This window comes from Equus asinus, chromosome 30, assembly GCF_041296235.1.
Source record: "Equus asinus isolate D_3611 breed Donkey chromosome 30, EquAss-T2T_v2, whole genome shotgun sequence".
NCBI lineage: Eukaryota > Metazoa > Chordata > Mammalia > Perissodactyla > Equidae > Equus > Equus asinus.
Genome location: NC_091819.1, coordinates 791,208 through 816,814, shown reverse-complemented (window position 1 = coordinate 816,814; position 25,607 = coordinate 791,208). Strand labels below are relative to the sequence as shown.

Genomic DNA, 25,607 nt, shown 5'->3' with positions numbered 1-25,607 from the left:
TTCTAGAAGGGAGAGAAGGGGAGTGTGTTTCATCCAGTTGGAGGAAGCTGCTTGAGCTGTGGAAGAGAGCTGGGTGAAAGTGGGACATGTTTGGGAACAGTAAGAGGTTCAGTTTGATTAGAGTATAGGGTATAGTTCAATCCAGGCAGCATTTATTGGGTGCTAACTGTGTATATTAGTTGCATTTTGATTTCTCAGGGTGGGGGGTGTAGTTGAATGCTCCTTTGGCCTAAAGGAGGGAACCGGAAGAGAGGAGCTATTGCTCATGTGGAAACGAAGGGGCAGTTGATGGACAGAGGACTGGTGCTCAGTGGAATAAGAATACAGAGAGGGAGTGAGCCTTAGAATCGAAAGTCTGTCTTCCTCTGAGACTGTGAACGAAGGGAAGGAGGGGGAGGGGACAGCTAAAAATTAGATGGATTGTGAATGCCTTTGCCCTTTATATATGTGGAATTGATCTGTAAATTTGAAACATTTATTTAGGCCCTATTATATTAGGTACTAGGCAATGAGAAAGCAAAAACATGGTCTTAATCTAGTCTTTGTTGATTCTTTCTCCTCTGCCAGCTCCTTGAATACAGTGGGCATATATGGATTATCTTTTTAAAATCTCCTACAGTGTCTATAACATAGTAGCTTAAATATAGTAGGGGGCCAGTAAATGTTTACTGAATTGTTGAATGGTTGAAATCTAATGTAAGTAGTTTTTCTTTTCCTTTTAAATACTTTTAAGTATTTGATAGAGCTCCCAGGATTATTGGGATTCTCATTGGCCCAAAAGTAACTTGATCTAGTGAAAAGATGAGCTATATCAACTAGTTTAGATGAACTAGACTTGAGATTAAAAGTGTCTGCCATTGGCCACCTATGCAATCTTAAGAAAATTAGTCAGTATGTAGGACCCTCAGTTTCTTCAAGTGGAGGTAATACTACCCACGTTGCCTGCTTCATAAAATTCTCTAAGACTCATTCTATAAGTTTATGTGAAAGTACTTTAAAAATTAGAAAGGATCCATGTCAGGTGTTGAAATGATCAGACCTTTCTTCTTCAGGATCAAGTGTTATATTTTGATGTAGAATCTAACTGTTGATTTCTTCAGTGATTCAGTCTCCTCTTAGTCTGTAGATTTCACGTAGATGGTTGGTTGAAGGGAGAGTTCTGTGGAGGCATAATTTAGGCAGATTCCTGCAATTTTAGTTCATCCTTTTCTTTTCACACCACAGCACTACTTAATGTACTGTGATGTGGCGTTGGGGAGGTTTTCGTGAGAATTACTTGTTTCCGTGTCTTTTAAGGACTCATTCTCAGTGTTACAGGTGTAGTAAGTCCTTTTGGGAACCTGTGTTTGGACCTCAGCGATGGTAGATGAAAGTCTCTTGCTATCCGCTGGGAGTGAGAGGGTGGTGGTTAGGAATATGCGTGTGAAAGAAATCCTATTTTTTTTATGATTTTAATTCTTTTCCTTTTCCTCTCCAACCCTCCCACTCCCTCCCCCCAACCCCGGTATGGTACATAGTTGTATATTCTTAGTTGTGGGTCCTTCTATTTGTGACATGTGGGATGGCGCCTCAGCATGGCTTGATGAGTGGTACCATATCCGCACCCAGGATTTGAACCGGCGAAACCTTGGGCTGCCGAAGCGGACACATGAACTTTACCACTTGGCCTTGGGCCGGCCCCAAGAAGTCCTGTTGATTGGCGTTGCTCTTGTCAGGGAATAGAGGAGCTTCCATTCCTAATTTTTGAAGGCTAATGGAATTAGAAATTAATAATTTGAACACTTTATCTGGGACTATATTTAAAACCCCAAAATAGAGGCCTTGCTCTGTATCGAACCCCAAATGCACGGGTGTATGTTGATATTAGACTGAACAGGGATATTATTGATCCTGGATTGTGTCTGCACAGGTATTTCATTAACCATGGAGCCGATGTGGGTATTGTAAATAGCGAAGGTGAAGTCCCCTCTGACCTTGCGGAAGAGCCTGCCATGAAGGATCTTCTTCTGGAGCAAGTGAAGAAGCAAGGTAACCTAAGGCATTGCGGGGGGGGGGGGGGGGGGGGGCGGCCAGGAGAGACTCTCAGATGTTTCCACTTATAGAAAATAATCCATTTGCTGTATGGAGCTTTTCATTATCATATGATAGGGGAGGGTTAGATCTGTCTGCACAGGATTAGTCATCGATTATCAACATCATGTATCTTAATAACTCACGTGAAAATAGGCCACATGACAAAAGGATGACCAGTCATTCCTTATCTCTGCCATTCTGAGGGTGTATACCCATTGTATATTTAGGAGTGAACTGATTATTCTTTGATGATACAAATTACACTGATGAGGAGCATGAACATTTCTTACCACGTGTACATGGTGTTGGATTTTGCTACACATTGTAAAGCCCAAAGAAAGGATGAGATACGGTGTAAATTTGAGTTTTGCCAAAATCTGTATGACTTTGTGTGTTTTCTCTTGATGAGAGCTGAAAGTGGTGCTGCCATAAAAATAGACACCTAGACCAATGGAACAGAATAGAGAGCCTGGAAATAAACCCATGCATATACAGTCAACTAATACTTGACAAGGGAGCCAAGGATACTCAATGGGGAAAAGATAGTCTCTTCAATAAATGGTGCTGGGAAAATTGGATATTTACCTGCAAAAAAATGGAAGTGGACTCCTAGCTCATACCATACACAAAATCAACTAAAAATTGTTTAAAGACTTAAATGTAAGACCTGAAACCATCAAACTCTTAAAAGAAAACATAGGGAAAAAGCTCCTTGACATTGATCTTCGTAAGGATTTTAGGATGTGACCCCAAACCACAAGCAACAAAAGCAGAAGTCAACGAGTGAGACTACATGAACTAAGAAGCTTCTGCACAGCGCAAGAAACAATCAACACAATGAAAAGGCATCATGTGAAGTGGGAGAGAATGTCTGCAAACCACATGCCTGGCAGAGGGTTAGTCTCCAAGCTGTGTAAGGGACTCATACAACTCAGTAGTGAAAAGCCCAAATAAGCCAATTAAAAACTGAGCAAAGGACCTAAATAGACGCTTTTCCAAAGAAGATATTCAAATGGCCGACAAGTACGTGAAAAGGTGCTCAACATCACTGATCATCAGGGAAATGCAAATCAAAACCACAATGAGATATCACCTCACACCTGTTAGGATGGCTGTTATCAAAAAAACAAAAGGTAAATACTGGTGAATCTGTGGAGGTAAGGGAACCCTTGTGTACTACTGGTGGGAGTGTAACTGGTGCAGCTTCTATGAAAACCAGTATGGAGGGTCCTCAAAAAGTTAGAAATAGAACTACCATATGATCCAGCAGTTCTACTTCGGGATATACATAAGAAGGAAATATAATCACTATCTTGAAGAGATATCTGCACGCCCATGTTCATTGCATCAAAGTTTACCAACACGTGGAAACAGCCTAACTGTCTGTTGATGGATGAATAGATAAAGAATGTGTGTGTGTGTGTGAATATTATTCCACAAAAAGGAAGGCAGTTGCCATTTGGGACAACATGGATGAACATTGAGAGCATTATGCTAAGTGAAATAAGTCAGAGAAAGACAAATACCATATGATCTCACTGATATGTGGAATCTAAAAAAACTGAAGTCATATAAACAGAAAACAGATTGGTGGTTGCCAGGGATAGGGGGTGAGGATGGCAGGTGGGAATGGGGATGGGTGGAGGGAATGGGTGAAGGTAGTCCAAAGGCACAAACTTCCAGTTATAAGATGAATAAGTTCTGGAGATGCACAGCATGGTTACTGTGGTTAAAAATATGGTATTGTATATTTGAAAGTCGCTAAGAGAATAGATTTAAAAAGCTGTCACCACACACTCTCAAAATTATAACTAGATGAAGTGATGGATGTATTAACAACCTTATTGTGGTAATCATTTTGCAATATACATATGTATATATAGTCATGCACCACGTAACGATGCTTTGGTCAATGGCAGACCACGCATATGATGGTGGTCCCATAAGGTTAGTACCATAGAGCCTAGGTGTGTAGTAGGCCACACCATGTGGGTTTGTGTAAGTGCACTCTGTGATGTTCACATGACAGCATCCTCTAATGGCATATTTCTCAGAATGTACCCCCATGGTCAAGTGACACATGACTATATATAAAATCACTGCATTGTACACCTCAGACTTCCACAGTGTTTTATATGAATTAGATCTCAAAGCTGAGGGGGAAAGCTATTTATGGTTTAAATCTTATTTCACTTTGAAATAAGTGACTGAGTTCTTCTGGTTTTCAGGAATCTCTTTTGTTTCTCAATCTGGAGATAGTTCCTAGTTCACAAGAAGAGATGAAAAGGTGATTTTGTCTTTTCAGGCCTCGTTTCTCTTATTAGTGCTCGGTATTCCTATGACTTTATGGATTACGCGCTGTCTCTTAGACAGTCACAACCATGAACAGCTGCTGTCTGTGAGATTCATTATATGCCAGGTAGTCTGGGCTGTCTTTTAGGGTTTTTCATCTTGTGTGTGAAAATAGTTTTGATTGCACAGAACCCCTGAAATGATTTCAGTGGTCCCTGGCACTATAATTTGAGAATCACTGGCCTTAATTATCAATCATGTTTCTTTCTAGAGATTGGTACAGTTTAGACTGATGAGGTGTAAGGAAAAGTTCATGGAGGCTTGTCCATGGAAAGAGGGTTCTTCACACCAAGAAGAACCATAGGAATGCCCCTCTCCTTGCCAGCTGTGAATCAATCCGTGTAGATCCTCATTTACACCTGGCACCCATCCTGTGACCTGGGGGGAAGCCAGCTTCAAACTGACTGTACTGTGCACGTGGAGAGGAGAGATTAAGACCCTTCAGTCCCTGATGATGCTATTTAACTGCTAGATGGATCCACATGCAAGCCCTCCCTTCTCTGAACTTGTGCAAATGTGGGATGGTGGCTCCAATAGCTAGAGTGGCTTTGAGCTGGGTTTTCCTTTATACTGCCAAGTGCATGGATAATGGCACATATGTTTTTGAAAAGCTTATATTTCTATGGATTTCCAGTAGATGACAGCGTGGGTTCCCATAAACCTCCCTGTCCCTTGTGTAAACATCTAGCAATTAAGAGATTAAAAAAAACAGTTAACAAAACTGATAAACATGTCTGTGGACTAGAAACAGAAAGGAAACACAAACTGGGGAATAGGTTCTGAAGCTGAAGCCCTACTGGACTTTGGGAATGGAAACAGAAATTGACCACAAGGAGTTTAACTCTTGTGGGAAATAGGAATAAAACGTGGTACATGCATGGCAGGGGAGTGGAGCCAGATACCATGTGAAATGGGTGATGACGTGGGGTGAGGTATGACCTCCAGGAATGGCTGAAGTCTGGAAAAACCTTCAAATGCTTCCTGAACCTGACACTGCTGGAGCGCTTTTAAAATTCTTTGGGTGGTTATCCCCAAACACTAAGGAATGTTCTTATATTTTTATTTCTTTAATTTATCAGATTAGTTTTATAGATGTACTATTTATCATGTTTAAGTCAACTTTTTATTCCTTTTTATCATCTTAAATTTTCTTTAAATTAACTCTTTTTTGTCATTTTAGAGGTAACCTTGATAATATTAAATTTCTAGATAAATTTCTTTTTTACTATAAAAATAATTCTTTTTATTATTAGAATTTAAAACATACAAAAGTAGGCAAAACAGTACAATGAACTTCCACGTACCATTACTCCGCTTCAACAATTTATGACTATCTTATGTAGATAAATTCCTCAATTCAGCTATTTTAGGCAGCAGAAACATCAGCCAGCCTCACAGGGAGCACTTCGCTTCAGAGTTCCCACTGAGGTAAGGGAACTGGGCTTTTTTACCCCACACTAACTGGTCACCAGGTGCAGGCTGACCCGGGGAGTGGGTGATTCCTTGGGCAAGGTAGCTCCCTGTATGAGTGTTTGGGTTCCATTGACTGTCTTGTTCTTTAGGATTAAGTGATTTAGGAATCTCACATTATCAAAATAAAGTGACTTTCCTGGTTTGTGTGTTGGCATCGCTCCTCTGGGAAAGAGAACCCGAGGCACAGGTGAAAGCGCTAATATTCTCTTGGGAACTGACAGCTCAGGGAGCGGGACGGTGGGGACAGAGGGACCTGAGGCCAGCAAAGGTGTACAGGTCACGCTGTCTCTGTCACTGCCCTGGGTATTTCGTCTAACCCTGAAGTGTTTGGACAGCTCAGCTCAAAGGTGACGTTAACCAAGAGAGAGAAGAGTGAGGCAGTCGAGGGACTCTGGCCGGCGCAGTGTGTGGTCTGTGCTGTTTGCTCCTGAGTGCAGAAGACTTTCTCTTCTTCCGAGACTGAGTCCGGAGGGCTTCTACAGTTGTGTTCAGGTGTGTTTGCTGTAGCATTTTGGGGATAGTCTTTATTGCTTTATGGGAGTTTCGTTCTATTCTTACTCTGCTATTTTTTTTAATAAAATGAGCGGGCGATGATTTTTTTCAACAGCCTTTCATCATACATGAAGATAACATCATTTTCCTTTTTTTCTTTAATTATATTGATAGATGTTTTTCTAACTCTAAAACTGCATTTCTGGAATAAAGATTGCGCATGCATAGCCTGTTATTTTAAAACACATTGCTGGCCTCAAGTTATTAGTTAATATTTTATTTATGATGTTTGTTTCTAAGTTAAGCTTGGTCCATGATTGTCTTTTATTACTTTCTTCCATCAGTTTGTGTTGAGGTTATGTGACCCTTATAAAAGGGTTTGGGAAACTTTCACTCTAATTTAAGATTCTGGAGTAATTTGTATAAAATAGGGACTATCTGTTCCTTGAAAGTTTAGTGAAATTTTTTGAGCCGCAAAGTTTTTCAGGGATAGGGGAGATTTTTATAACCAATTCCATTTTTTCAGTAGTTACTAGGTTAATGAAGCATTTATGTTTCTCTTGAAATATAAAATTTTATTTTTATACAAAATTTTCCGTTTTATTGACGATGCCAAACTTATTATCATAGAGTTCCTCATAATATTCTGTTATGTTCTTTATATCTCAAGTGTATATGTCTAGTTAAGTACTTTTTTCATTCTCAATATAGTTTATTTTTTACTGAGCTTTTTTTTTATTCCTCAGACTTGCCAGATATCTATTTTATTAGCCTTTTCAAGGAATATTTTTGCCATAATTGGGGAAATTTTCATATGGACTGTATATTAGATGACTTATGGAGTTATTCTTAACTAGTTTAGCCATAATGATGGCATTCTGGTTATGTAGGAGATTATCTTTGCATCTTTATGTCTAAGAGATGTATGCTGAAGTATTGAGGAATGAAATACCACAGTGTATTGGGGAGGGAGAGAGAGAGAGAGAGAGGGAAAGAGAGAAAACCCAAGCAAATGGGGCAGATTTTTTTCATCAATGCAGTCTCTATCAAAATTCCACTGGCATGGGGCTGGCCCCGTGGCTGAGTGGTTAAGTTTGCGCGCTCCGCTGCAGGCGGCCCAGTGTTTCGTCGGTGCGAATCCTGGGCGCGGACATGGCACTGCTCGTTAGACCACGCTGAGGCAGCGTCCCACATACCACAACTAGAGGAACCCACAACGAAGAATACACAACTATGTACCGGGGGGCTTTGGGGAGAAAAAGGAAAAAATAAAATCTTTAAAAAAAAAAAAAAAATTCCACTGGCATTTTTCACAAAAATAGAAAGAACAATGCTAACATTTGTGTGGAACCACAAAAGACCCCAAATAGACAAAGCAATCCCAAGAAAAAACAGCAAAGCTAGAGGCATCACACTTCCTGGTTACAAACTATAGTACAAAGCTATAATGATCAAAACAGTATGGTACTGGCCTAAAAATAGACACATACACCAATGGAACAGAGTGGGGAGCCCAGAAATGAACCCTCAAATATACAATCAACTAATATTTGAACAAGAGAGCCAAGAACATTCAATAGGGAAGGAGTAGTCTCTTTAATAAAAAGTGTTGGGAAAACTGGATAATCACATGCAGAAGAATGAAATTGGACCCCTATCTTACAACACTCACAAAAATTAACCCAAAATGGAGTCAAGACTGGAGCATAAGACCTGAAACTATAAAACTTCTAGAAGAAAACATAGGGTAAAACCTCCTTGATATTCATCTTGACAATAGTTTTTTGTATATGACACCAAAAGCACAAGCAACAAAGGCAAAAATAAGTGAGACTACATCAAACTAAAAGGCTTCTGCAGAGCAAAAGAAATAATCAACAAAATGAAAAGGCATCCTATAGAGTGGGAGAAAATATTTGCAAATCATATATCTGATAAGGGGTCAGTATCTAAAATATATAAGGAACTCATACAACTCAACAGCAGAAAACAGTCTATTTAAAAAATGGGCAGAGAGGGACTGGCCTGGTGGCACAGCAGTTAAGTTCACACATTCCGCTTTGGCAGCCCAGGGTTCACCGGTTTGGATCCTGGGTGTGGACCTGTGCACTGCTTATCAAGCCATGCTGTGGCAGGCATCCCACATATAAAGTAGAGGAAGTTGGGCATGGATGTTAGTTCAGGGCCAGTCTTCCTCAGCAAAAAAAAAAAAAAAAAAAAGAGGATTGGTGGCAGATGTTGGCTCAGGGCTAATCTTCCTCAAAAAAAAAAAAATGCAGAGGATCTGAATAGACATTTTTCCAGGGAAGACATACAGTTGACCGACAGGTACAGGAAAAGGTGCTCAACATCTCTAATCATCAGGGAAATGCAAATCAAAACCAAAATGAGATGTTACCCCCTTCCTGTTAGAATGGCTATCATTGAAAAGACAAGAAATAAGTGTTGGTGAGGATGTGGAGAAAAGAGAACTCTTGTGCATGGTTGGTGAGAATGTAAGTGGGTACAGCCACTGTGGAAAAGAGTGTGGAGTTTCTTCAAAAAATTAAAAGTAGAACTACTGTACAATCCAGCAATCCCACTTCTGGGTATTTATCCCAAAGAACTGAAATCAGGATCTCAAAGAGATATCTACACTCCCATGTTTAATGCAGCATTATTCACCATAGCCAAGACATGGAAACAACCTAAGTGTCAGTTTATGGATGAATGGATAAAGAAGATGTGGTGTGTGTAGGGGTGTGTGTATATATGTATGTCTGTATTTGAATAAATAATGTTCAGCCATGAGAAAGAAGAAATCCTGCTATATGCGACAGCAGGGCATTACTTGATCCTGCTATATACGACTTGAGGGCATTAGGCTAAGTGAAATAAGTCAGAGAAAGACAAATACTGTGTGATATCACTATTATGTGGAATCTAAAACAGCTGAACTCTTAGACACAGGTGGTTTTCAGGGTGTGAGAGATATGGGGAGATGTTGGTCAAAGGGTACAAACTTCGGTTATAAGATGAGTAAGTTCTGGGAATCCTATGTATAGCGTGGTGTTATAGTTAACAATACTGTATCATATGCTTGAAAGTTGCTAAGGGATCTTAAATGTTCTAACCACAAGGAAGAAGTGGTAATTACGTGAGGTGATGGAGATGTTAACTAGCTCTACTGTGGAAATCATTTTGCAGTATATAAGTGTGTCACATCAACGTGTTGTACATCTTTAACTTACACGTTATATGTCAGTTGTATCTCAATAAAGCTGGAGGAAAAAAAGAAATAAAATCAATTGATTACTCTTTCACCCCATCCATCTCCCCAAGTCAGACAGATAATCCTTAGGTAGTTCACAGCTTCCATTTAAGACGTGAGCCGGAAGGGAGCAGACCAGGCACATGTAAAGCCTGCTAATGAGTATGAAGCTCTCTGGATGGATACATTTGCATTTAAGACATTCCTTTTTCTGTATGGTGGGGAATGCCCCACCCCAGACCCTTTCCACTGGCACGGATGTAGGAGAGCTGCCGGCTAAAGGGGGGAGCCCTTGGAGAGCCTCCATGACGCTTTGAAGGGGAACACAATCTGCTTTCCCTTGAAAATTTTGACTGTACCTCACCTACTCATCTGCTCTAGATGATAGAACTTCAGGTTGGGGGATTTCCCTACATATGCAAATGAACTTTAGAGGTAGTTTATTTTTTAAAGTATGTGATACCTGACACCAAGATTTTTGATAACAGTCTTATGGTGTAGTGAGTGGACAAGAGCCACAGACGGGGACCCAGGGTGGCAGAGTTCTTGTGACAGCTCTGATGTATTTTGTGGCCTTGAGCAAGGCACCTAACCTTTCTGTGTTTATTTCCTCATCTGTTAAATGGGAATAGTAATATCTGTTCCAGCTACCTCAAAGGACTGTTGGGAAACTGAAATGGTGGAACATGACTTTGAAATGTATAGCTTTGTACAAATAGTATAATATAAAAATAGTGTACCCTGTGGTCTTTATGTTCTTAAAGTTGAAAACAACTTTCGGTGTGTTCCCTTGGTGGATCTGCCATCACAGAATGTTTCACCTGACGGTTCAACCTGATAAACTCCTGCAACATGTATAAATGGCACTGCTCTTCTACACGAAGAGTCAGTTTGATGAATACCCTAATTTGACGACTGAACTGTTACTTGTAGTTATATTCATGATGTGTTTTGAATCTAAAGGAAATATCCTCTCAGATTTAAATGGGCCTTTAGTAATGCTGGCTGTCTGGTATCTGGCTTCTGTAGGTGTTGATCTAGAGCAGTCAAGAAAAGAAGAGGAACAACAGATGTTGCAGGATGCCCGCCAGTGGCTCAACAGTGGGAAGATAGAGGATGTGAGGCAGGCTCGCTCGGGGGCCACAGCGCTCCATGTGGCTGCTGCCAAGGGCTACTCTGAGGTCCTCAGGTATTGTCATTTACATCAGTCAAGAGTCTGTTCAACTGGGTTTTGGAAGCAGGGGGTGAATTAGCATCTCAATTATGATATGTTTCTTTTGTTGTTGTTTTCCTCTGTGATCATGCAGTGTTTTCTTATATGATTGGTCTCCCTCCCTCCTACCATCCCTCTAGCTTCTCACTGACATGTATGATGCTAACAGGGTTGAGCTAGACTGGCCTAATAGGTGACCTTGCATGGTCTCTTCCAGCTCTATGATTTATCGTTACTATCCATGCAACCTCCTCCTCTTCTGATATGTAATACAAGATAGACTTGTGAGCATTTTGGTCCTCTTTGGACAAAGATAATTTCTTTGGACTCATTAGATTAATGATCTATATCATTAATATAGAATTATTGTCTTGAATGTGCAGAGTCCAGCTGGAGTAAGGTAGTCAAACTTATGTCAGGTAGTGTGTTCAGCACATTTCCTCTTTGATCCTGTTACTCTGCCTGTTGCATTTTTCCTGACATCCACACATGCTCTAGGTAGCTCTTGGTGCTTAATGTTGACAGGCTTCCCCAATACATGGGTTGCTGAGAGCATGCATGTGTAGTTGTCACCAGACTCTTCCCCTGCTTCCTGTTCCACCTAACATGGGCTTTCTAGTAGCTGTGGCAAGTGTGTTGGGACACCGTTTCTGCCTGAGAGTGACATTCACATTCTGCTCACTTCTTGGAAGGTGTCTAGAGGCCATGGTGATAACCTCATTCAGCCCAGAGCCATTTAGGGCTTGAGGAGTTGTACCTTTCCTCCTCCTTGCGCGCAGTTAGATTATAGCTTTAGCGTTAGCGAGAAGCACCCGCAGGTGGCTTCTGCAGAGTTGGAAGTATGAGAGTCTACAGTAAACATATGTTTCCTGGAAAGACCAGCTGAAGCTAGTAAGTAAAGTACCCCAAAAAGAACTGAGTTCTTGTGTTATATGTACTTCTTCCCTTTTGTGCACTGGAAAGTGGAAAACACACCCTGTAACTGAGTTGTGTGGTTTGCTAATTGAATTAGGCTTTGGTTAATCTCAGGTACACACCCTCCCAAATGCTTCTCTTGAATTGGTGTAACATAAATGTGCCTAGGAAATACCATGTGACCTTTTGGAGAGGGTTGATAAATACTATCTGTGATTCCTTCTCAGTATAGTAACTGTGAAACCTGAGCTGTGCCTTAGGGGCAGAAGTAATCACAGGGCCCCGGTGGTTCAGAGCCAAAATGTGAAATGTCAATTAGGTGATAGTCTCTTTGCAGAAAACGGTGATCCAGAGGTTATTCTTCTTTGTGGTTTTCTTCTTAGACTTTTAATTCAGGCTGGCTGTGAACTCAATGTTCAGGATCACGATGGCTGGACTCCCCTCCATGCTGCTGCACACTGGGGAGTGAAGGAGGCCTGCTCCATCCTGGCGGAAGCACTCTGCGACATGGATGTCAGGAACAGACTGGTTAGTAAGCCTGACCCTCTAAAAGGGTCTCTAGACAAAAGGCTTAAAGTCTCTGTTAAATGCCTGGGGCAGTATACATCACTGGGGCTGTGATTCTGCTCCCGGTGCCGTCTCCCCATCCCATGCCCGTTATCAACACCGAGGTGTCTGCTGTGTCAAATAGAACTGCACTGACCTAGCCTTCTGATTCTATGTATGTTGAAGCCCCTGAAACAAACAAACAGGAAAAAAGATCTTTGCCCTTGGCAAAAATGAGCATGGGGAAACCTGATTCTGCTGTCTGTGGTGAGGTATGACAGATTTTCTTTCTTTTTGAATTCAAAGACTTTTAGTAGCTGACCTCTATTCACATCCAGTCTTTAAAAAGATGTTCTAATGACACAGTTCCTTGAGATTGGCTGAACGTGTTGTCCAGCCTCCCTGGAAGCAACTTAGAAGCCCTGGAACGCCTATCCCCGCATCTCCTGAGTTTCTAGGAATCCAGAGACGTGCTGTTTAATTAGCAGGCGTTCGTATATGTCTCACATCGCTCCTGGACCCAGGAGTCATTCTCAGATTATGGGTCACGGTCCTTAACTGTGCTGATGTTTCCTGAAGAGATACCCCCCCGCCCTTAAAGGGAGATGATTCCTGTGACTTAATCCTTAGTGCATGTGCCCGGACCTCCTTGTGAGGCTTCTAACAGCTCCTTATTGACTGTTTCATAGCAATTCAGACCATTTTAGGACAGGCACAAGTAGAGATTTCAATTGATTATTTGCCAAGAGGCACTAAGCGTTAGAAATGATGTGGTTTCCTCAGTGCTGTTTTATGGACTATAAAGCTCTATATTAAAGGATTTGCTGTTTCTTCTTCTGATTCCTCTCTAATCTCCGAAGGCGTGATCACAACAGAGTCAATTAGTCAGGGAAGCCGCCGTGGTCGGGGTCAGAGGCATAAAGTGACTATCGAATAGTTCTCTGATAAGGTCGAGTGATCACTACTTCTTTTTCCTACTGGTCATGGTACCCTTTTCTCTGCCAGGGCCAGACACCATTTGATGTGGCTGATGAGGGTCTTGTGGAGCACTTGGAGATGCTCCAGAAGAAGCAGAATGTGGTGAGTTGATGCTTTTAAAGCTTTTGTCGCAGTTTGCGATGTACACCAGGTGTCTCAGTCATTTGCTTAGTTCTGTCTGCTGAGAGCTGAGATGGATGTGTCTGCATTCCAGAGACGATCATTGTTCCCCTCAGGGATCATCAGTCTGTTAGAGGAAAATATCCCGAAACCGTTGTTAGAGTTTACTCATTATAAGATAGCCTTCGAGCAGCTGAAAGGTAAAAACAACACCACCAACAAACTGGTAATTACCCTTGAGTTCTAGAAAATGAATGTGGTATGTTCAAATCAGAGTTTTTTCCAAATAAGGAGTACCAGGCTAGAGGACATCTCATAACTTTTTTTCCCTTATTGAATAAAAGGACATCTTTATTTAAAGTAAATTGATTACAGAGAGGAAAATATTTCTTTCTTAAAAAGCAAACAAACCCACAAAACTAAAACTGTCATTTGGCAATGGACAGTACTTGGTCAGTACTCCATACTTATTCCAGAATTCAATCCTCCTCTGCCTCGTCGTCCTTCTAAAGCTTTTATTGTTTGGTTGCACATGCTGTTCTGCTTAGTGCTGCATAGGAGGACCACATGGCATGGTACCATGTGCCGACTGCAGGATGGAAGAGCCAACCCAGATCAACGGTGAATGGTTTACATCTTCTGCCCATAAAGGGGATGAGTAATTTGGGCTCACAGAGGAGAATAAAGACCAGTCATATTAGGAGCTTGAGAATTTCCTGTTTGAACAGGGCAGGACGGAACAAAACCACCAGCTTTCCTTTGTGTGGGCTGTGGCTCAAGGCCTGTGAACTCAAGCTCAGGACGAATGTGAGAAACTTTGAGCAGTCCTGAGGTAAAGAACCACATAGTTCAGCAATGGGGCAGATCAGCCGTATGTCACCTCACGTGTGTTCAGCCTCAGGTCTGGACGGGTCAGGTGAAGAGCCTTAGGACTGGGAGGCTCAGTGGGAAAGGGGCATGTATAAAGCTCAGAAACACAGCCTGTAGTTCCCTTTGTCTCCTCCGACGAGCAGCTGGAGCCCTGGCCGCGAGGACGGTCTGAGCGCGGTATTGGTGCTGTTCTTTAGCAGCAGCAGCCTTCCTCATATAAGATGTGCACTTTGCATAGTTAAGCTTTTGTTGTTTTATCAACTTTTTATTCTGAAATAATTTTTAGACTCACATAGAAGCTGCAAAAATAGTCTCGAGAGTTCCTGTGTATCCTTTACCCAACGTGGTTTGGTTTTGAACGTAGATAATGTCTTCACTAAATAGCGTTTCTACACTACTAGGCGTGGTGCCCACCTCTGCCCCTGCGTAACTTTGGGGCAGAGTGATGTGCGGACATTTGTCTAGAACGTGTCTGTAAATACAGATGATTTTTTCTGAGGGCTTATTTCCCATTGGGTGCCTGTTTTTTCTTTAGAACTGTGCCAGCTTAGTTCAGTACGTGGATCATAAAGAATGCTTTCAAAGTTCCTGCTGGCTTTTTGTCCTTCAGAAGCTTGGTTTTGGGGAAAGTTGGGTTTGGATATTTGATAGGGGCAGTTTTACTGAAGCTCTAACACCATATCTGTCTCTTCTGCCTCCGGTGGAGGTTTTTCTCTGTTATCTTCTAAGGAGACCCAGCTGATGTGTTCTCTTTGTCTAGTTCTTTCCTCTCCTTTTGGTGTTGGTCCTGTCTTCAGAATGATAGTACTGTTTTGAGTTCTTCTCATTACTGCTGATTTCTCACCAATAGTCAACTTCTTCCCTTTTCTCTGTTTTCCCAATTTCCAGCTTCGAAGTGAAAAGGAGACACGGAATAAGCTCATTGAGTCCGACCTGAACAGCAAGTTGCAAAGTGGACTCTTCAAGAAGTAAGATCTTTGGGGCTTTAGAAATGTGGTGGGCTCTGCTGTGTGTGTGGGTGCGTGTGGATGACATCCTTAGCTTGAGGATTTACACAGTAAAGGAACTCTGTGTTTGATTTTAGCCAAATGATCTTTAAACATTAGGAATGTTTGAGAAGCAAAGAGACAGCACTGATATGTGGGGAGACCTTGAGGATGAGTGAACATGTTTTAAATTTAGAAATTAACTCAGACTGTGTACAGCATTCCTCTTTTCCTAGCCTTGCGGTTCTTAGTCCCAGCTGCTTCCTGAACGTCAGTTCTTTGAGCTCAGAGACCGTCTGTTGGTTTTGCTTACCGCCAGACCAGTACCAGGCATGATGCCTGGTCCTTAGTAAGCACTCGGTAAACATTTGTGAAATGATTTTTTTGAATATTTACCTGCTCCATCATCATCAAGATTCAATGCTCTCCTTTCTGTTTGTGTGTTGAACAGGCTAGATCTACTTAAGTCACACTCTAAAGTCAAACACTGAACCTTAGTCTGCAAAAAACCAAGGATGCGGTAGAACGCAGATATAAAGAAGGATTTGAATATATTTCTGTTGTTGCTTCTACGTAGAGGTTTAGAAACTCAGTCTCCTTGTACTTGATTGTCCGTGAACTTAGAAATGATTTGTCATTTCTGAATTACACTCAAATTATTGTCTTTAACTTAGCAAAGAGAAGATGCTCTATGAGGAAGACACACCCAAATCCCAAGAAAGGGAGGAAGAAAACAAAGAATCCAGCAGCTCCAGCTCAGAGGAAGAGGAAGGTGAAGATGAAGCTTCAGAGTCAGAAACTGAGAAGGAGGCAGGTAATGCAAAGATGTTCCTGGCAAAGCTCCTCCCTTCCCAGAGTGTGAGATCACTGCTTGTCAGAGGGCGAGGCAGGGGGGCCTCAGGGCACTCCCAGAAGAGCTTGAAGTTTAGTTTTCAAAGATAGGATATCAAATTGCTGGTGAAAACTTGGTTGTAAAGGCTCTGAGCTGTGTTAGAGTGGTTCCCAGTTCCTCTCTAGCCATACGATAACGTGCACAAAGAACTCTTGTGTAAGGAGCCACCTGCTCTGACCTTGGGTTGGTGGGGTGTAGAGACCAGATTCCAAAGATTCAGTACACCGAGAGGCAGAGGAGGTGAGGTCTTGCACGGGCACTTTTGGTCGAGTACGTTTAAGCAGCTGGTGAAAATTTGTATTTAGTTCTTAGGTTTGTCTGATTCCCTAAATTGAATCCCCAAATCTTCATTTTTCCATCTCATTATGTAAAGCTCCTTCATTTCCTGAATCAGGGAATGAAGAAGGAGCAAAATCGTGTTTCCCTTTATGACTCTTATTGATAATATGTATGTTGTATAACGCTTCTTGAGTTTATATAAATGGCAAGACTGGAGCCCCAACAGCGAGAGTGAGGTGCTGAACATGGTCAGACCGTCAAGCTGTAAAATAACCCATCGGTTTTGATGCACATTCAGGCAAGCACTGAGAAGAGGTTCAGCTGCAGCAGAATAGTTCTCGTGGACGTTTGGAAGTGAAGGATAAACTCAGATTTTACAGTACGTGTGCCCTGCATTCACTGGCTTATTATCCCTCCAGATTCAAGTTTGCAAGAAGATGAGTGTTTCCAGCTAGAAGACCAAGTTAGAAGGAAGGGTACACATTAAGTGTATAAAGGCATCTGTGTTTTCCTCAGAACCCTGCCTTCGCTGGCTGCCCGTAATGAGGATGTTAGCTCCTCTGTCACCCAGGCCACCACTCCTGATGAGCTCTGGCTTTGCTGACGCGGTTTCTCTCGGTTATGGGAGAATCCTGCCTTTCCTCATGCCTCAGTCTCTGAGGCCCACGGAATGTCACCAGGGGAGGTTAGAGACCGTCAGTTCCGTAGAGGAGGTAGGCACTAGCTAGTTTGTAGTGTAGGAGGTGACCTTTGACTCGCTGAGATTTGGATTTCTGTTGCTAAGCAGGCACCGCTTGCTCTGGAAGTGCTAGGGTAGTACCTATCAAAATTTAGAGGTGTCTGTCTTTTTAGTACTTTTCTTGTTTATGGACTACTTGTGTGTCTTAGACTGGAAGTATTGTCTGGAATTGATGTCTGGGCTTGCTCTATGCTGGGTCGCTTTGTGAGCTGCCAAGGGCTTAGAAGAGTGGAGGGAGCTGCTTCGCGGTTGACGCCACGCCTCAGGGCTCACGTGCCCTGCAGCCCTCCACACTGCTGTGGAGTAAAGCATGCACACTGCCCTCTGATCACGCCACACCCCACCTTCCCCACTCCGTCTCTGCTTCAGAGTCAGTCCCAAACCCCACAGCCTGGCTTCCAGACCTTTCCTAATCTAGCTCCAGCTGGCCTTCCCAGTGCCTTCCGTAGGTATGCACATATGCCAGCCAAGCTGGATTACTCAGTTTCCCCAAACAGGCCCCAGGCTTTCTACCCTGAATATTATTTGTGCCTTAGAATTCATTTCTGGCCATCAACTGCTTATTGAATGATTTCTGTTGGAAGCTATAGGGTCTATCGATTGAAGAAGTCTTTCTTAACAAGAAGCTGAAAAGGAATGCCCCTCTTCTCAGTTCTCCCACCCCGTAACTGCTCCCCTGTTAGGATCCTTCTAGCACTGCGTTCTTATCTCTGTTGTAACACTCATCATTTTGGCTGGGAACTCTAGATTTATCGTTGTGCTCCCAGGTCTCAGCACGATGTCTGGCACATGACAGCATTCACATTCATTAAATGTTTTTGTTGACTGTATCTAGGGGATGGAGGGGAACAGGAAGGCATATACATGAATAAAACACGTCACATGAGAGATAAAGGCAGTCAGCAGTGTTCACCAGGAAGAAAGATTGATTTAGTTTGGGGGGTTATGATAACACTACATTTGTGTAGTACTTTTTACTTTGCAACACATTTAAACATTTTTATTTAATCCCTACAGCCACACCCTGAGGTATGTATTATTATCATCACCTTTTAGAACTGTAGGACATTAGGAAATTAGGTTTCACAGCTGGCAGGTGGCATGCCTGAGATCCTGACTTTGATCTGGGACTCCTCAAACTGCAGGGGCAGAATGAAATGTGGAAAGTACCTGCATAAGAAGTGAAAGCTGAAGCTGCGCAAAAGGATGAGATTCTCAAGGGAGAAATTGTAGACAAGAGGTACAAGAAAGAAGTGGGGGCACACCATGTTTAAGAAGAGGAGTGGAGTCTGAAGGAGACAGAGAAGGTTGTATGGTCAGAGAGGGTGAGGGAACCAGGATCTGCGTTTCTGCATCAGAAAAGCCAGGGCAGGAGTGAGAAGGGAGAGAGCAGGGTGACCCAGCAGTTAGGACGTCACTGGTGAGCTCGGAGAGCAGGTTCAGTTGCCGGATGTAGGCAGAAGCCAGGTGTTTCCAGCACGCGTCCCTGCTCATTTCTGTCTATTGAAATTTTTCTCGAGTTTCAGAGCTCAGCTTAAATCAGCTTCCTTTATGAAGCCTTATCATCACTGGGACAAGTTTTTCTTCCCTCCTCTGACTCCTCTAGCTGTTTGTTTGAACTTCTTTTATATTACTTATACTACTTAGGATTAGTGTGATTTCTTTTTTTCTCTCATCGCTGTGCTTCCCCACCAGCAAGTTTCGGAAGCGCTGGGATGTGTTGTGTCTTGTTTATCTTTCTGGCTCCCGCCGTGCCTCGCAGAGGGCCTTCTGCACAACAGGTACTCAGTAAACTGTGTGGAAAGAAAGCCAGGAAGTGGGTTATGTCTGACCCTTCCCACGTGATGCCGGACATACGTACCTACTGAACAAGTGTTTGTTGAATGCATTTATCTTGTTTTTAAAGATCCACAGATGCAACCTCAAAAAATGACAGTTTTCATGTGTCTTACATATAAATGTAGTTGTAAAGAATATTAATTAATTTTGGGTTGAATGTTAGCAGTTTGATTTGGATTTCTATTTTTCCCTTTCTTTTATTTATTTGACTTAAACATTTGGTGTATTAGTTATCTATTACTGCATTACAAGCTGCCCCAAAACTTAGTGGAGCTTAAAACAACTCTTTCTATGCACCCAATTCTATGGTATGGCGATTTGGGAAGGGCTCTGCTGGGATGGCTGTTCTCTCTCCCATATGGTAATGGGCTTACTCGTGGGTTTGTAGTCAGTCAGTAAGTCATCTGGGGGATGGTGGCTGGTCTTGGATGGCCTTACTCACCTTTCTGGTGGTTGGCCAGGATGTTTGGGGCAAGTGGGCCATGTGTCTCTTATCATCAAGCAGGCTGGCCCCTGCCGTGTCACATGGCAGCTGGATTCCAGAAGTACTCAGAGAGGTCAGGGCTCTATGTGCAAGCACTGTCCAAGCTTCTGCTTGAGTCACATTTGCTAATGTCCCAGTGGCCGTGCAAAGTCACATTGCAAAGCCCAGAGTCAATATGAGAGGGCACCACACAATGGTATAGATTCAGGGGAGTTAATCTGTCACATTTGGCTATTGACGTAGATTTCTTGGAGATAGAGATAGATAGTATTTAAAGAATGCCTTGAGTATTCACAATAACCACAAAAATAGTAACATTAATGAGCTATTTACTAGGGACTTACTGTGGCCAGACATTGAGCTGTGAAATTTAAAAACATTAGCTCTAATCTTTATAGCAACTCGTAAGGCAAGATAATTCTTGCTTTCTATAAATCCCTGGTTAATCAATGAGAAAATAGGTTCATATTCATATATGGTAAGTAACTTGCCAAGTATCACACAGCTGGGATGTGGCTTAAAATTGTCGCATAATTGATGGGTGGGTTACTCTTGGGCTCTGTTTCCAGAGTACATAAATGCTGTATTTCTGTATCTTAACTTGCAATATCCTCTGTAATCCTTTCTACTTTCGTTTTCTATTGTAACCCCAAGAATACTTATTATTTAAATTAGGTCTGCCACTTCACTGACCAACACATGTATTTTCTGATTTCTGAGCCGTTACTCATGCCCTTTCTTCCTCCTGCCAATTGGTATTTGTCTTCCAGCTTCCTCCATGACATCTTTCTTTATTGTTCTTTCCCTCAGAGGATTTACTTCTTCTCTGAACTCCTAAAGCACTTGTTAATCTAAATCAGCCAATTTAGCACCTAATTTATATGTGATCTTATGTTGTTACTATTATTATTATGCATGTTTTCTCTTCTTGATTGTAATTACCTGGAAAGCAAGGTCTGTCTTACGCTTTTTCTGATTTTTCCTGCCCAACCCCCCAAAACAGAGTAGATTCTTTTTTTTTTTTCTTTTCTTTTAAAGGATTTTATTTTTCCTTTTTCTCCCCAAAGCCCCCCGGTACATAGTTTTACTTTTTTTAGTTGTGGGTCCTTCTAGTTGTGGCATGTGGGACGCTGCCTCAGCATAGTTTGATGAGCAGTGCCATGTCCACGCCCAGGATTCGATTCCAACCGATGAAACCCTGGGCGGCCAAAGCAGAGTGCGGGAACTTAACCCCTCGGCCAGGGGGCCAGCCCCCAGAGTAGATTCTTAGTAAGTACGTACTGGTAAATTTTATGTGTGATGGATCAGGTGGAGAAAGGTTTCAGTTGTATATCTGAGGATTCGAATTGGCGCCGACCAAGACAGGAATAGCACTGAGTTTATTTCCTTGTGGCATCTTAGTTTGAGTCCAAGCATCACATGGGCCTAATAATCTGTTTTGATAATGAGTAAACCTTTCCTGTTAGCAGAAAAGTCCACACACACACAGATAAGATTTTCATACTTGCACTTGTTGCTTCTCTTGTCTTAAGTAGCAGATAAAAAGCCAGAAGCCATTGTCAACCATTCCACCTCTGAAAGCAAGAGAAGTACCATGGAGCAGACACCAGCACCTGCTCAGAATACCTTCTGCGCCTCTTCAGCCAGGAGAGTGAGTATCTTGGAATTAATTTGGATATTATATTTCCCCCTACTGCAGTAACATACAATGAGAAAGACCTTAAAGATATGTTCTTGCCTGTCTTAGTCTGCTCAGGATGCCATAACAAAATACCTCAGACTAGGTGCCTTTAAACAATAGAAATTTATTTCTCACAGTTCTGGAGGCTAGGACGTCCAAGACCAGGTGCCAGCTGACTCAGTTCCCGGTGAGGACTCTCTTCCTGGCTTGCAGATAGCCACCTGATCTCCAGACTTAGTCACGTTGGGGGCTAGGGCTTCAACACAGGAATTTAGGGAGGGGGGACACAAACATTGCGTCCGTAACATTGCCCACAAAACCATAAAACCATCACCAAACACATTTGGCTACGATGTGTTCAGAAAACATAGAGTCTGGTAGTCCGGCACCAGAGAGCTTTTGTCATATCGGAAGTTAGGGTGAGTCCGTCTGAAGCTCAGATGGGGCGAGGAAATTATCTAGCAACCAGCAGTAATTGTTTTGATGACCACTCTCCTTTTTTTCCTTCCTGTTTAAAATTTTACTTTCGTAAGTAAAGTCTCCATAGTTTGTGATGAGCGGAGAGCAGAGGAAGAAGGAACCTGTTGAAGTACGGGGGCCCCTCCTCCTGCCGCTTTGCCAGGCTTCGGAGAAGCTGTGGGCTCGTCAGTGAGGCAGAGCTGAGTGATGACCTGCTCTACAAAGTGTAACATTAGTTTGAGGTCAAGAATTGATCTGAGTTCTTTGGAAGGAAGCTGTTGAAAAAGCTCTCTGGTGTTATAGATCTTAACTTATTGATCTTCTAGTACCTCGTAAATTGAAAAGGTGGGATTACGGTATCATTGTGGAAATGAGGAAGCAAAGCCCTGGCTGCTGTTTATCCCTGGGAGCATCATCGTGAGTCAGTAGAGAGATTTTAAGTCCTCACTCATCACCCCATCGTTTAGTCGTACCTCACTACTCCCACTGCTCCTAGGTGTGACTCGACTGCCTGCTTTTTGAAAAGAAAAGTACTGAATTGAAAAAAATACAAACACGTACATATACCTTTTCCACTTTGCTGAAACAATGCTTAGAGGCGTTTTCCTCTCAAAATCAGGGTAGCGTGTAAGGAGCTGACCTGATGGAGCCTCTAAAGCTGGGAAGAGGCCCTAAGTGCGTATGTTCAGGTGACTGAGTCAAAGGGAAATCGGAGTGTGAGTTGGAGACGACGGGTTTACTGTTTCTGCTGCATTTTCACTACACCAGGCCCTGGGGGTGGCCTGGTGTCTGAGAAAGAGCGGAGCCTTCTTGCAGAGGTCCCCAGGTCCCAGGAGGAGACTGGTGGCGGATGACCCCACACTGGTCTCTGGCCGACAGCCAGTCTAGGATGTTTTCCGTGGCTTATGGCAGAATGGGATAATTACAGTCCAGGGAAGCTTCACATAAGGCTTTCTTTTCTAATGTTAACATTTCTTTCTTTAATGAAATGGTGGTGATGGCATTGATAACGAGTTTTTGAAAGATGTTCTCTCTTGGCAAATTAAAAAAGATGGCAATTCTATGATGACTACCATTTTTTCTTTCTTAATTTTGCTGCTCGGTGAAATCTGAAACACTTGGAACGACTGCCCTCCATCAAAGAAACTGTTTTCTTGAAAGAAGCAATTAGAATCTGAGTGGGAGGCCCTTTAGTGTTTTCATTATTTAGTATTTTAATACTAATAAAAATACTAATACTTAAATGTACCTAACACTTAAATCAGCTTACCAGTCTTATCACAGTCCCATAAAACGTATTTGTACGTGGACTCATCTTGTGTTCTCAGTCTCCCCAGATTATAAGGAGGAATTGAGCTCATTGTCACCGTTTTACAGATGAGCATGTTGAGTAGAGAAGTAAAGTGTCCTGTTTGTAGTTACCAGTGAGTCAGGAGAGGAGGTTCTGCTAGAACTCGGGTCCCCTGGCCTCCTGGGTCAGTACTCGCTGTGTAGTGGGAGCCAATGGTGTTTAATTCCCCGGAGCAGCTCGGTCAGGTAGGAGCTCTGTGATGAGCATCTGAGGCTGTTTCTGGCTCAGGGAGACAGGGAGCCTTCAGAGGTTGTTCACGGCTGCCAGGGGAGGAAGGCAGCGTTGGCAGAGAGCCTGCCGTGTGTTTGTTCTCCCTCTCCTGCCTCACTGAACTTAGTGAAGTGTGCAAAAGGCAAATAGTCTGCAAACAGTCATCAGGACCTTTCTTTTCTTTTCTGTTTCTTCCCTCATAGTTCTCCTCCAGCCTTTTTAACAAGCCGGAAGAGCCCAAAGATGAGTCTCCTTCTTCGTGGAGACTGGGCCTCAGGAAGACTGGCAGCCACAACACGCTGAGTGAGGTGGCCACTTCCAGGGAGGCCCTGAGGGACCGAGGCTCCTCCGTCTTCCGCTCGTCGTCCAGCCCTCGGGTCTCCGCTCTGCTGGACAAGGATAAGGTGCGGTTGGGCAGTTCCCTTCGTGAAAATTCAGTCTCCGGAGCAAAGGAAAAGACTGTGTAGTCCTGAATTTGAATCTGGAAGGACAAAGTCTTTAAAGGAGCCAGGCACATTGCTAGTTTACTCAAGTAAATAGTTTGGTTGCTATTATTTGCTTGGCCAAAAGAGGAAAAACCCTTTCCTTTTGGCATACCTTATGTTCATTCCTCTTACCCTTTTTTTCATTAGTAGACGTATGATCAGGCCAGTTTCCCCAAGCTCATGTGCGTGTTCATACAAGATTAGTACACTTTATTTCTTCACTTTGGGTTCCGTATTTTATTGGGCTCACTTGCTGCTCTTCCTGGGGCCAGGTCTTCCTTGCAGTCATTGTCTCCTGGCTCAATACTGCGTTTCTGGAGACTTCTCATGGGGGTGAGCACAGTGGTGGGATTAACTCTGCAGCGTGTTTGTTGTACAGGAAGCTGCATTTCAAGGAAGAGGTAGGCTGGGGAAGAAGTGAGGCTCGTTTCATAAGAACCTGCAAGTGGAACTTTCTGTTTGTGGCTTTTCAAGGGCTCCCTCTCTTGGCAGGGCTGCTGCTTGTGTAACTTGTGCAGCTCTTTTCCTTATTTGATCATCCTGGCTTTTCCCATGAGAATTGTTTTCCTACATACCGGTTTTTAATGGAGGAAAGTTAGGAAGAAGCCTTTTAAAGGGAACCCTTTGAAATCCCGCTCAGACTAGAATTGGTCTTGAATGTAGAGATAAGATTCTGTAGGTGTATGAAGTTCTGCTTTTTTACCCAAAATGGTTCACACACCTTCCCTGTGCTTTACTTGTTCTGATTTTACAGGAGCGAGAAAACAGAAGCTATCTTAGCTCGCTCGCGCCCCGAAGGCTCAGCAACACCAGTGACATTGAGGAGAAGGAGAACAGGTGATCCTATCCAGGCCAGGGTGGTCCTCTTTAACTCTGCTGGGCATGGTGACCTCCTGGCCACTGTTCTGCTGCCCTCTTCCCGCAGGTGTCCTCAGCACAGTGTGGATTATTTGCTCCTTCTGCTCAGAACACCTCCCAGCCCTTACTCCCTTGTGTTGCCCATTCTTGGCCCTTCAGGTTCTCGTTCCTGTCTGTAGCAAGTCTTCCCTGACTCCTCTGAGTGGATTTATTCTCATCCACCAGCAGGCTCTGCACCGGCAGGGTCTACGTCTGTGGTTTCTCAAGTACCCCTAGTGCCTAGCACAGGGCCTACCTCATGGTAAACTAAAAATGTTGTCATTTAATTGAATCGATCAACTTTTAATTTGTAAGTAGATAAAATTTCAAGTCTTCCTCATGGGTTAAAATGGATTTGGGGATTTTGAAGTATTGCTGCATCTCGGAGCAGAACCTGATGTAGACCCTTGCCCTCAAAGTGTGGTCCTCCCAGCAGCCACATGGGTGTCACCTGGGAGCATGTGAGAAGTGCAGGATCTCAGGCCCCACCCTAGACCTTTGGAATTAGCTTCTGCATTTTAACAAAATTCCCTCGGTGATTCAAATGCACATTGAAGTTTGAGAAAAACGTGGAGACCCACAGCTTTTGTAGCAAAGACCCTGAGTTAGCAACTGTGAATCAGAAATCCTGCGAGAGCCTCCTCCTTTATAATGCTGAAGAGGCTTCCAGCAAGTCCTCCTGCTCTCCTCTTCACAGGAACTGCTTGCCTGCGACAGACTCCCTCACCTTCCTCAGCACCCTGTCCCTGCTTGCTTAGGAGCAGCCTATTACTGGGGGCTGATGTGCAAAGCTTTTTAGAGGAGGAACAAAGTGACTTTTCCTTATAAAAGGGTTAGAGACCTTTGACATAAGGATCTGGTACCTATTGAAAATAGTTGGTTTTGAAGTTGGTAAAAGAAAGCAGACAGTAATATTTCTCTTCCTCTGTCTATACAGAAAACAGGTATATAAAACAAAGAGTCACTTAGAAAATGTGTACTTCCTTAGCCGTATTACAGCTTGCCTATCTGTCTCTTCTCTCC

The 25,607-nt window shown here is 42.9% G+C and overlaps 1 protein-coding gene across 18 annotated transcripts in view; it reads left to right on the top strand.

The window, feature by feature from the left end:
* PPP1R12B (protein phosphatase 1 regulatory subunit 12B) overlaps positions 1-25,607 on the top strand; it is a 206,298-nt gene that overhangs the window by 58,413 nt on the left and 122,278 nt on the right. For 15 of the 18 annotated variants that reach the window (XM_070501531.1, XM_070501530.1, XM_070501536.1 and 12 more), the window contains 9 exons: positions 1,910-2,028; positions 10,670-10,829; positions 12,152-12,296; positions 13,320-13,394; positions 15,171-15,250; positions 15,943-16,082; positions 21,034-21,152; positions 23,406-23,606; positions 24,442-24,524. In XM_070501531.1, coding sequence (XP_070357632.1) covers positions 1,910-2,028; positions 10,670-10,829; positions 12,152-12,296; positions 13,320-13,394; positions 15,171-15,250; positions 15,943-16,082; positions 21,034-21,152; positions 23,406-23,606; positions 24,442-24,524 — 1,122 coding nt within the window. The remainder of the gene's footprint in view (positions 1-1,909; positions 2,029-10,669; positions 10,830-12,151; positions 12,297-13,319; positions 13,395-15,170; positions 15,251-15,942; positions 16,083-21,033; positions 21,153-23,405; positions 23,607-24,441; positions 24,525-25,607) is intronic. The other 3 variants (XR_011499407.1, XM_070501527.1, XM_070501535.1) reach the window with 1 other exon arrangement.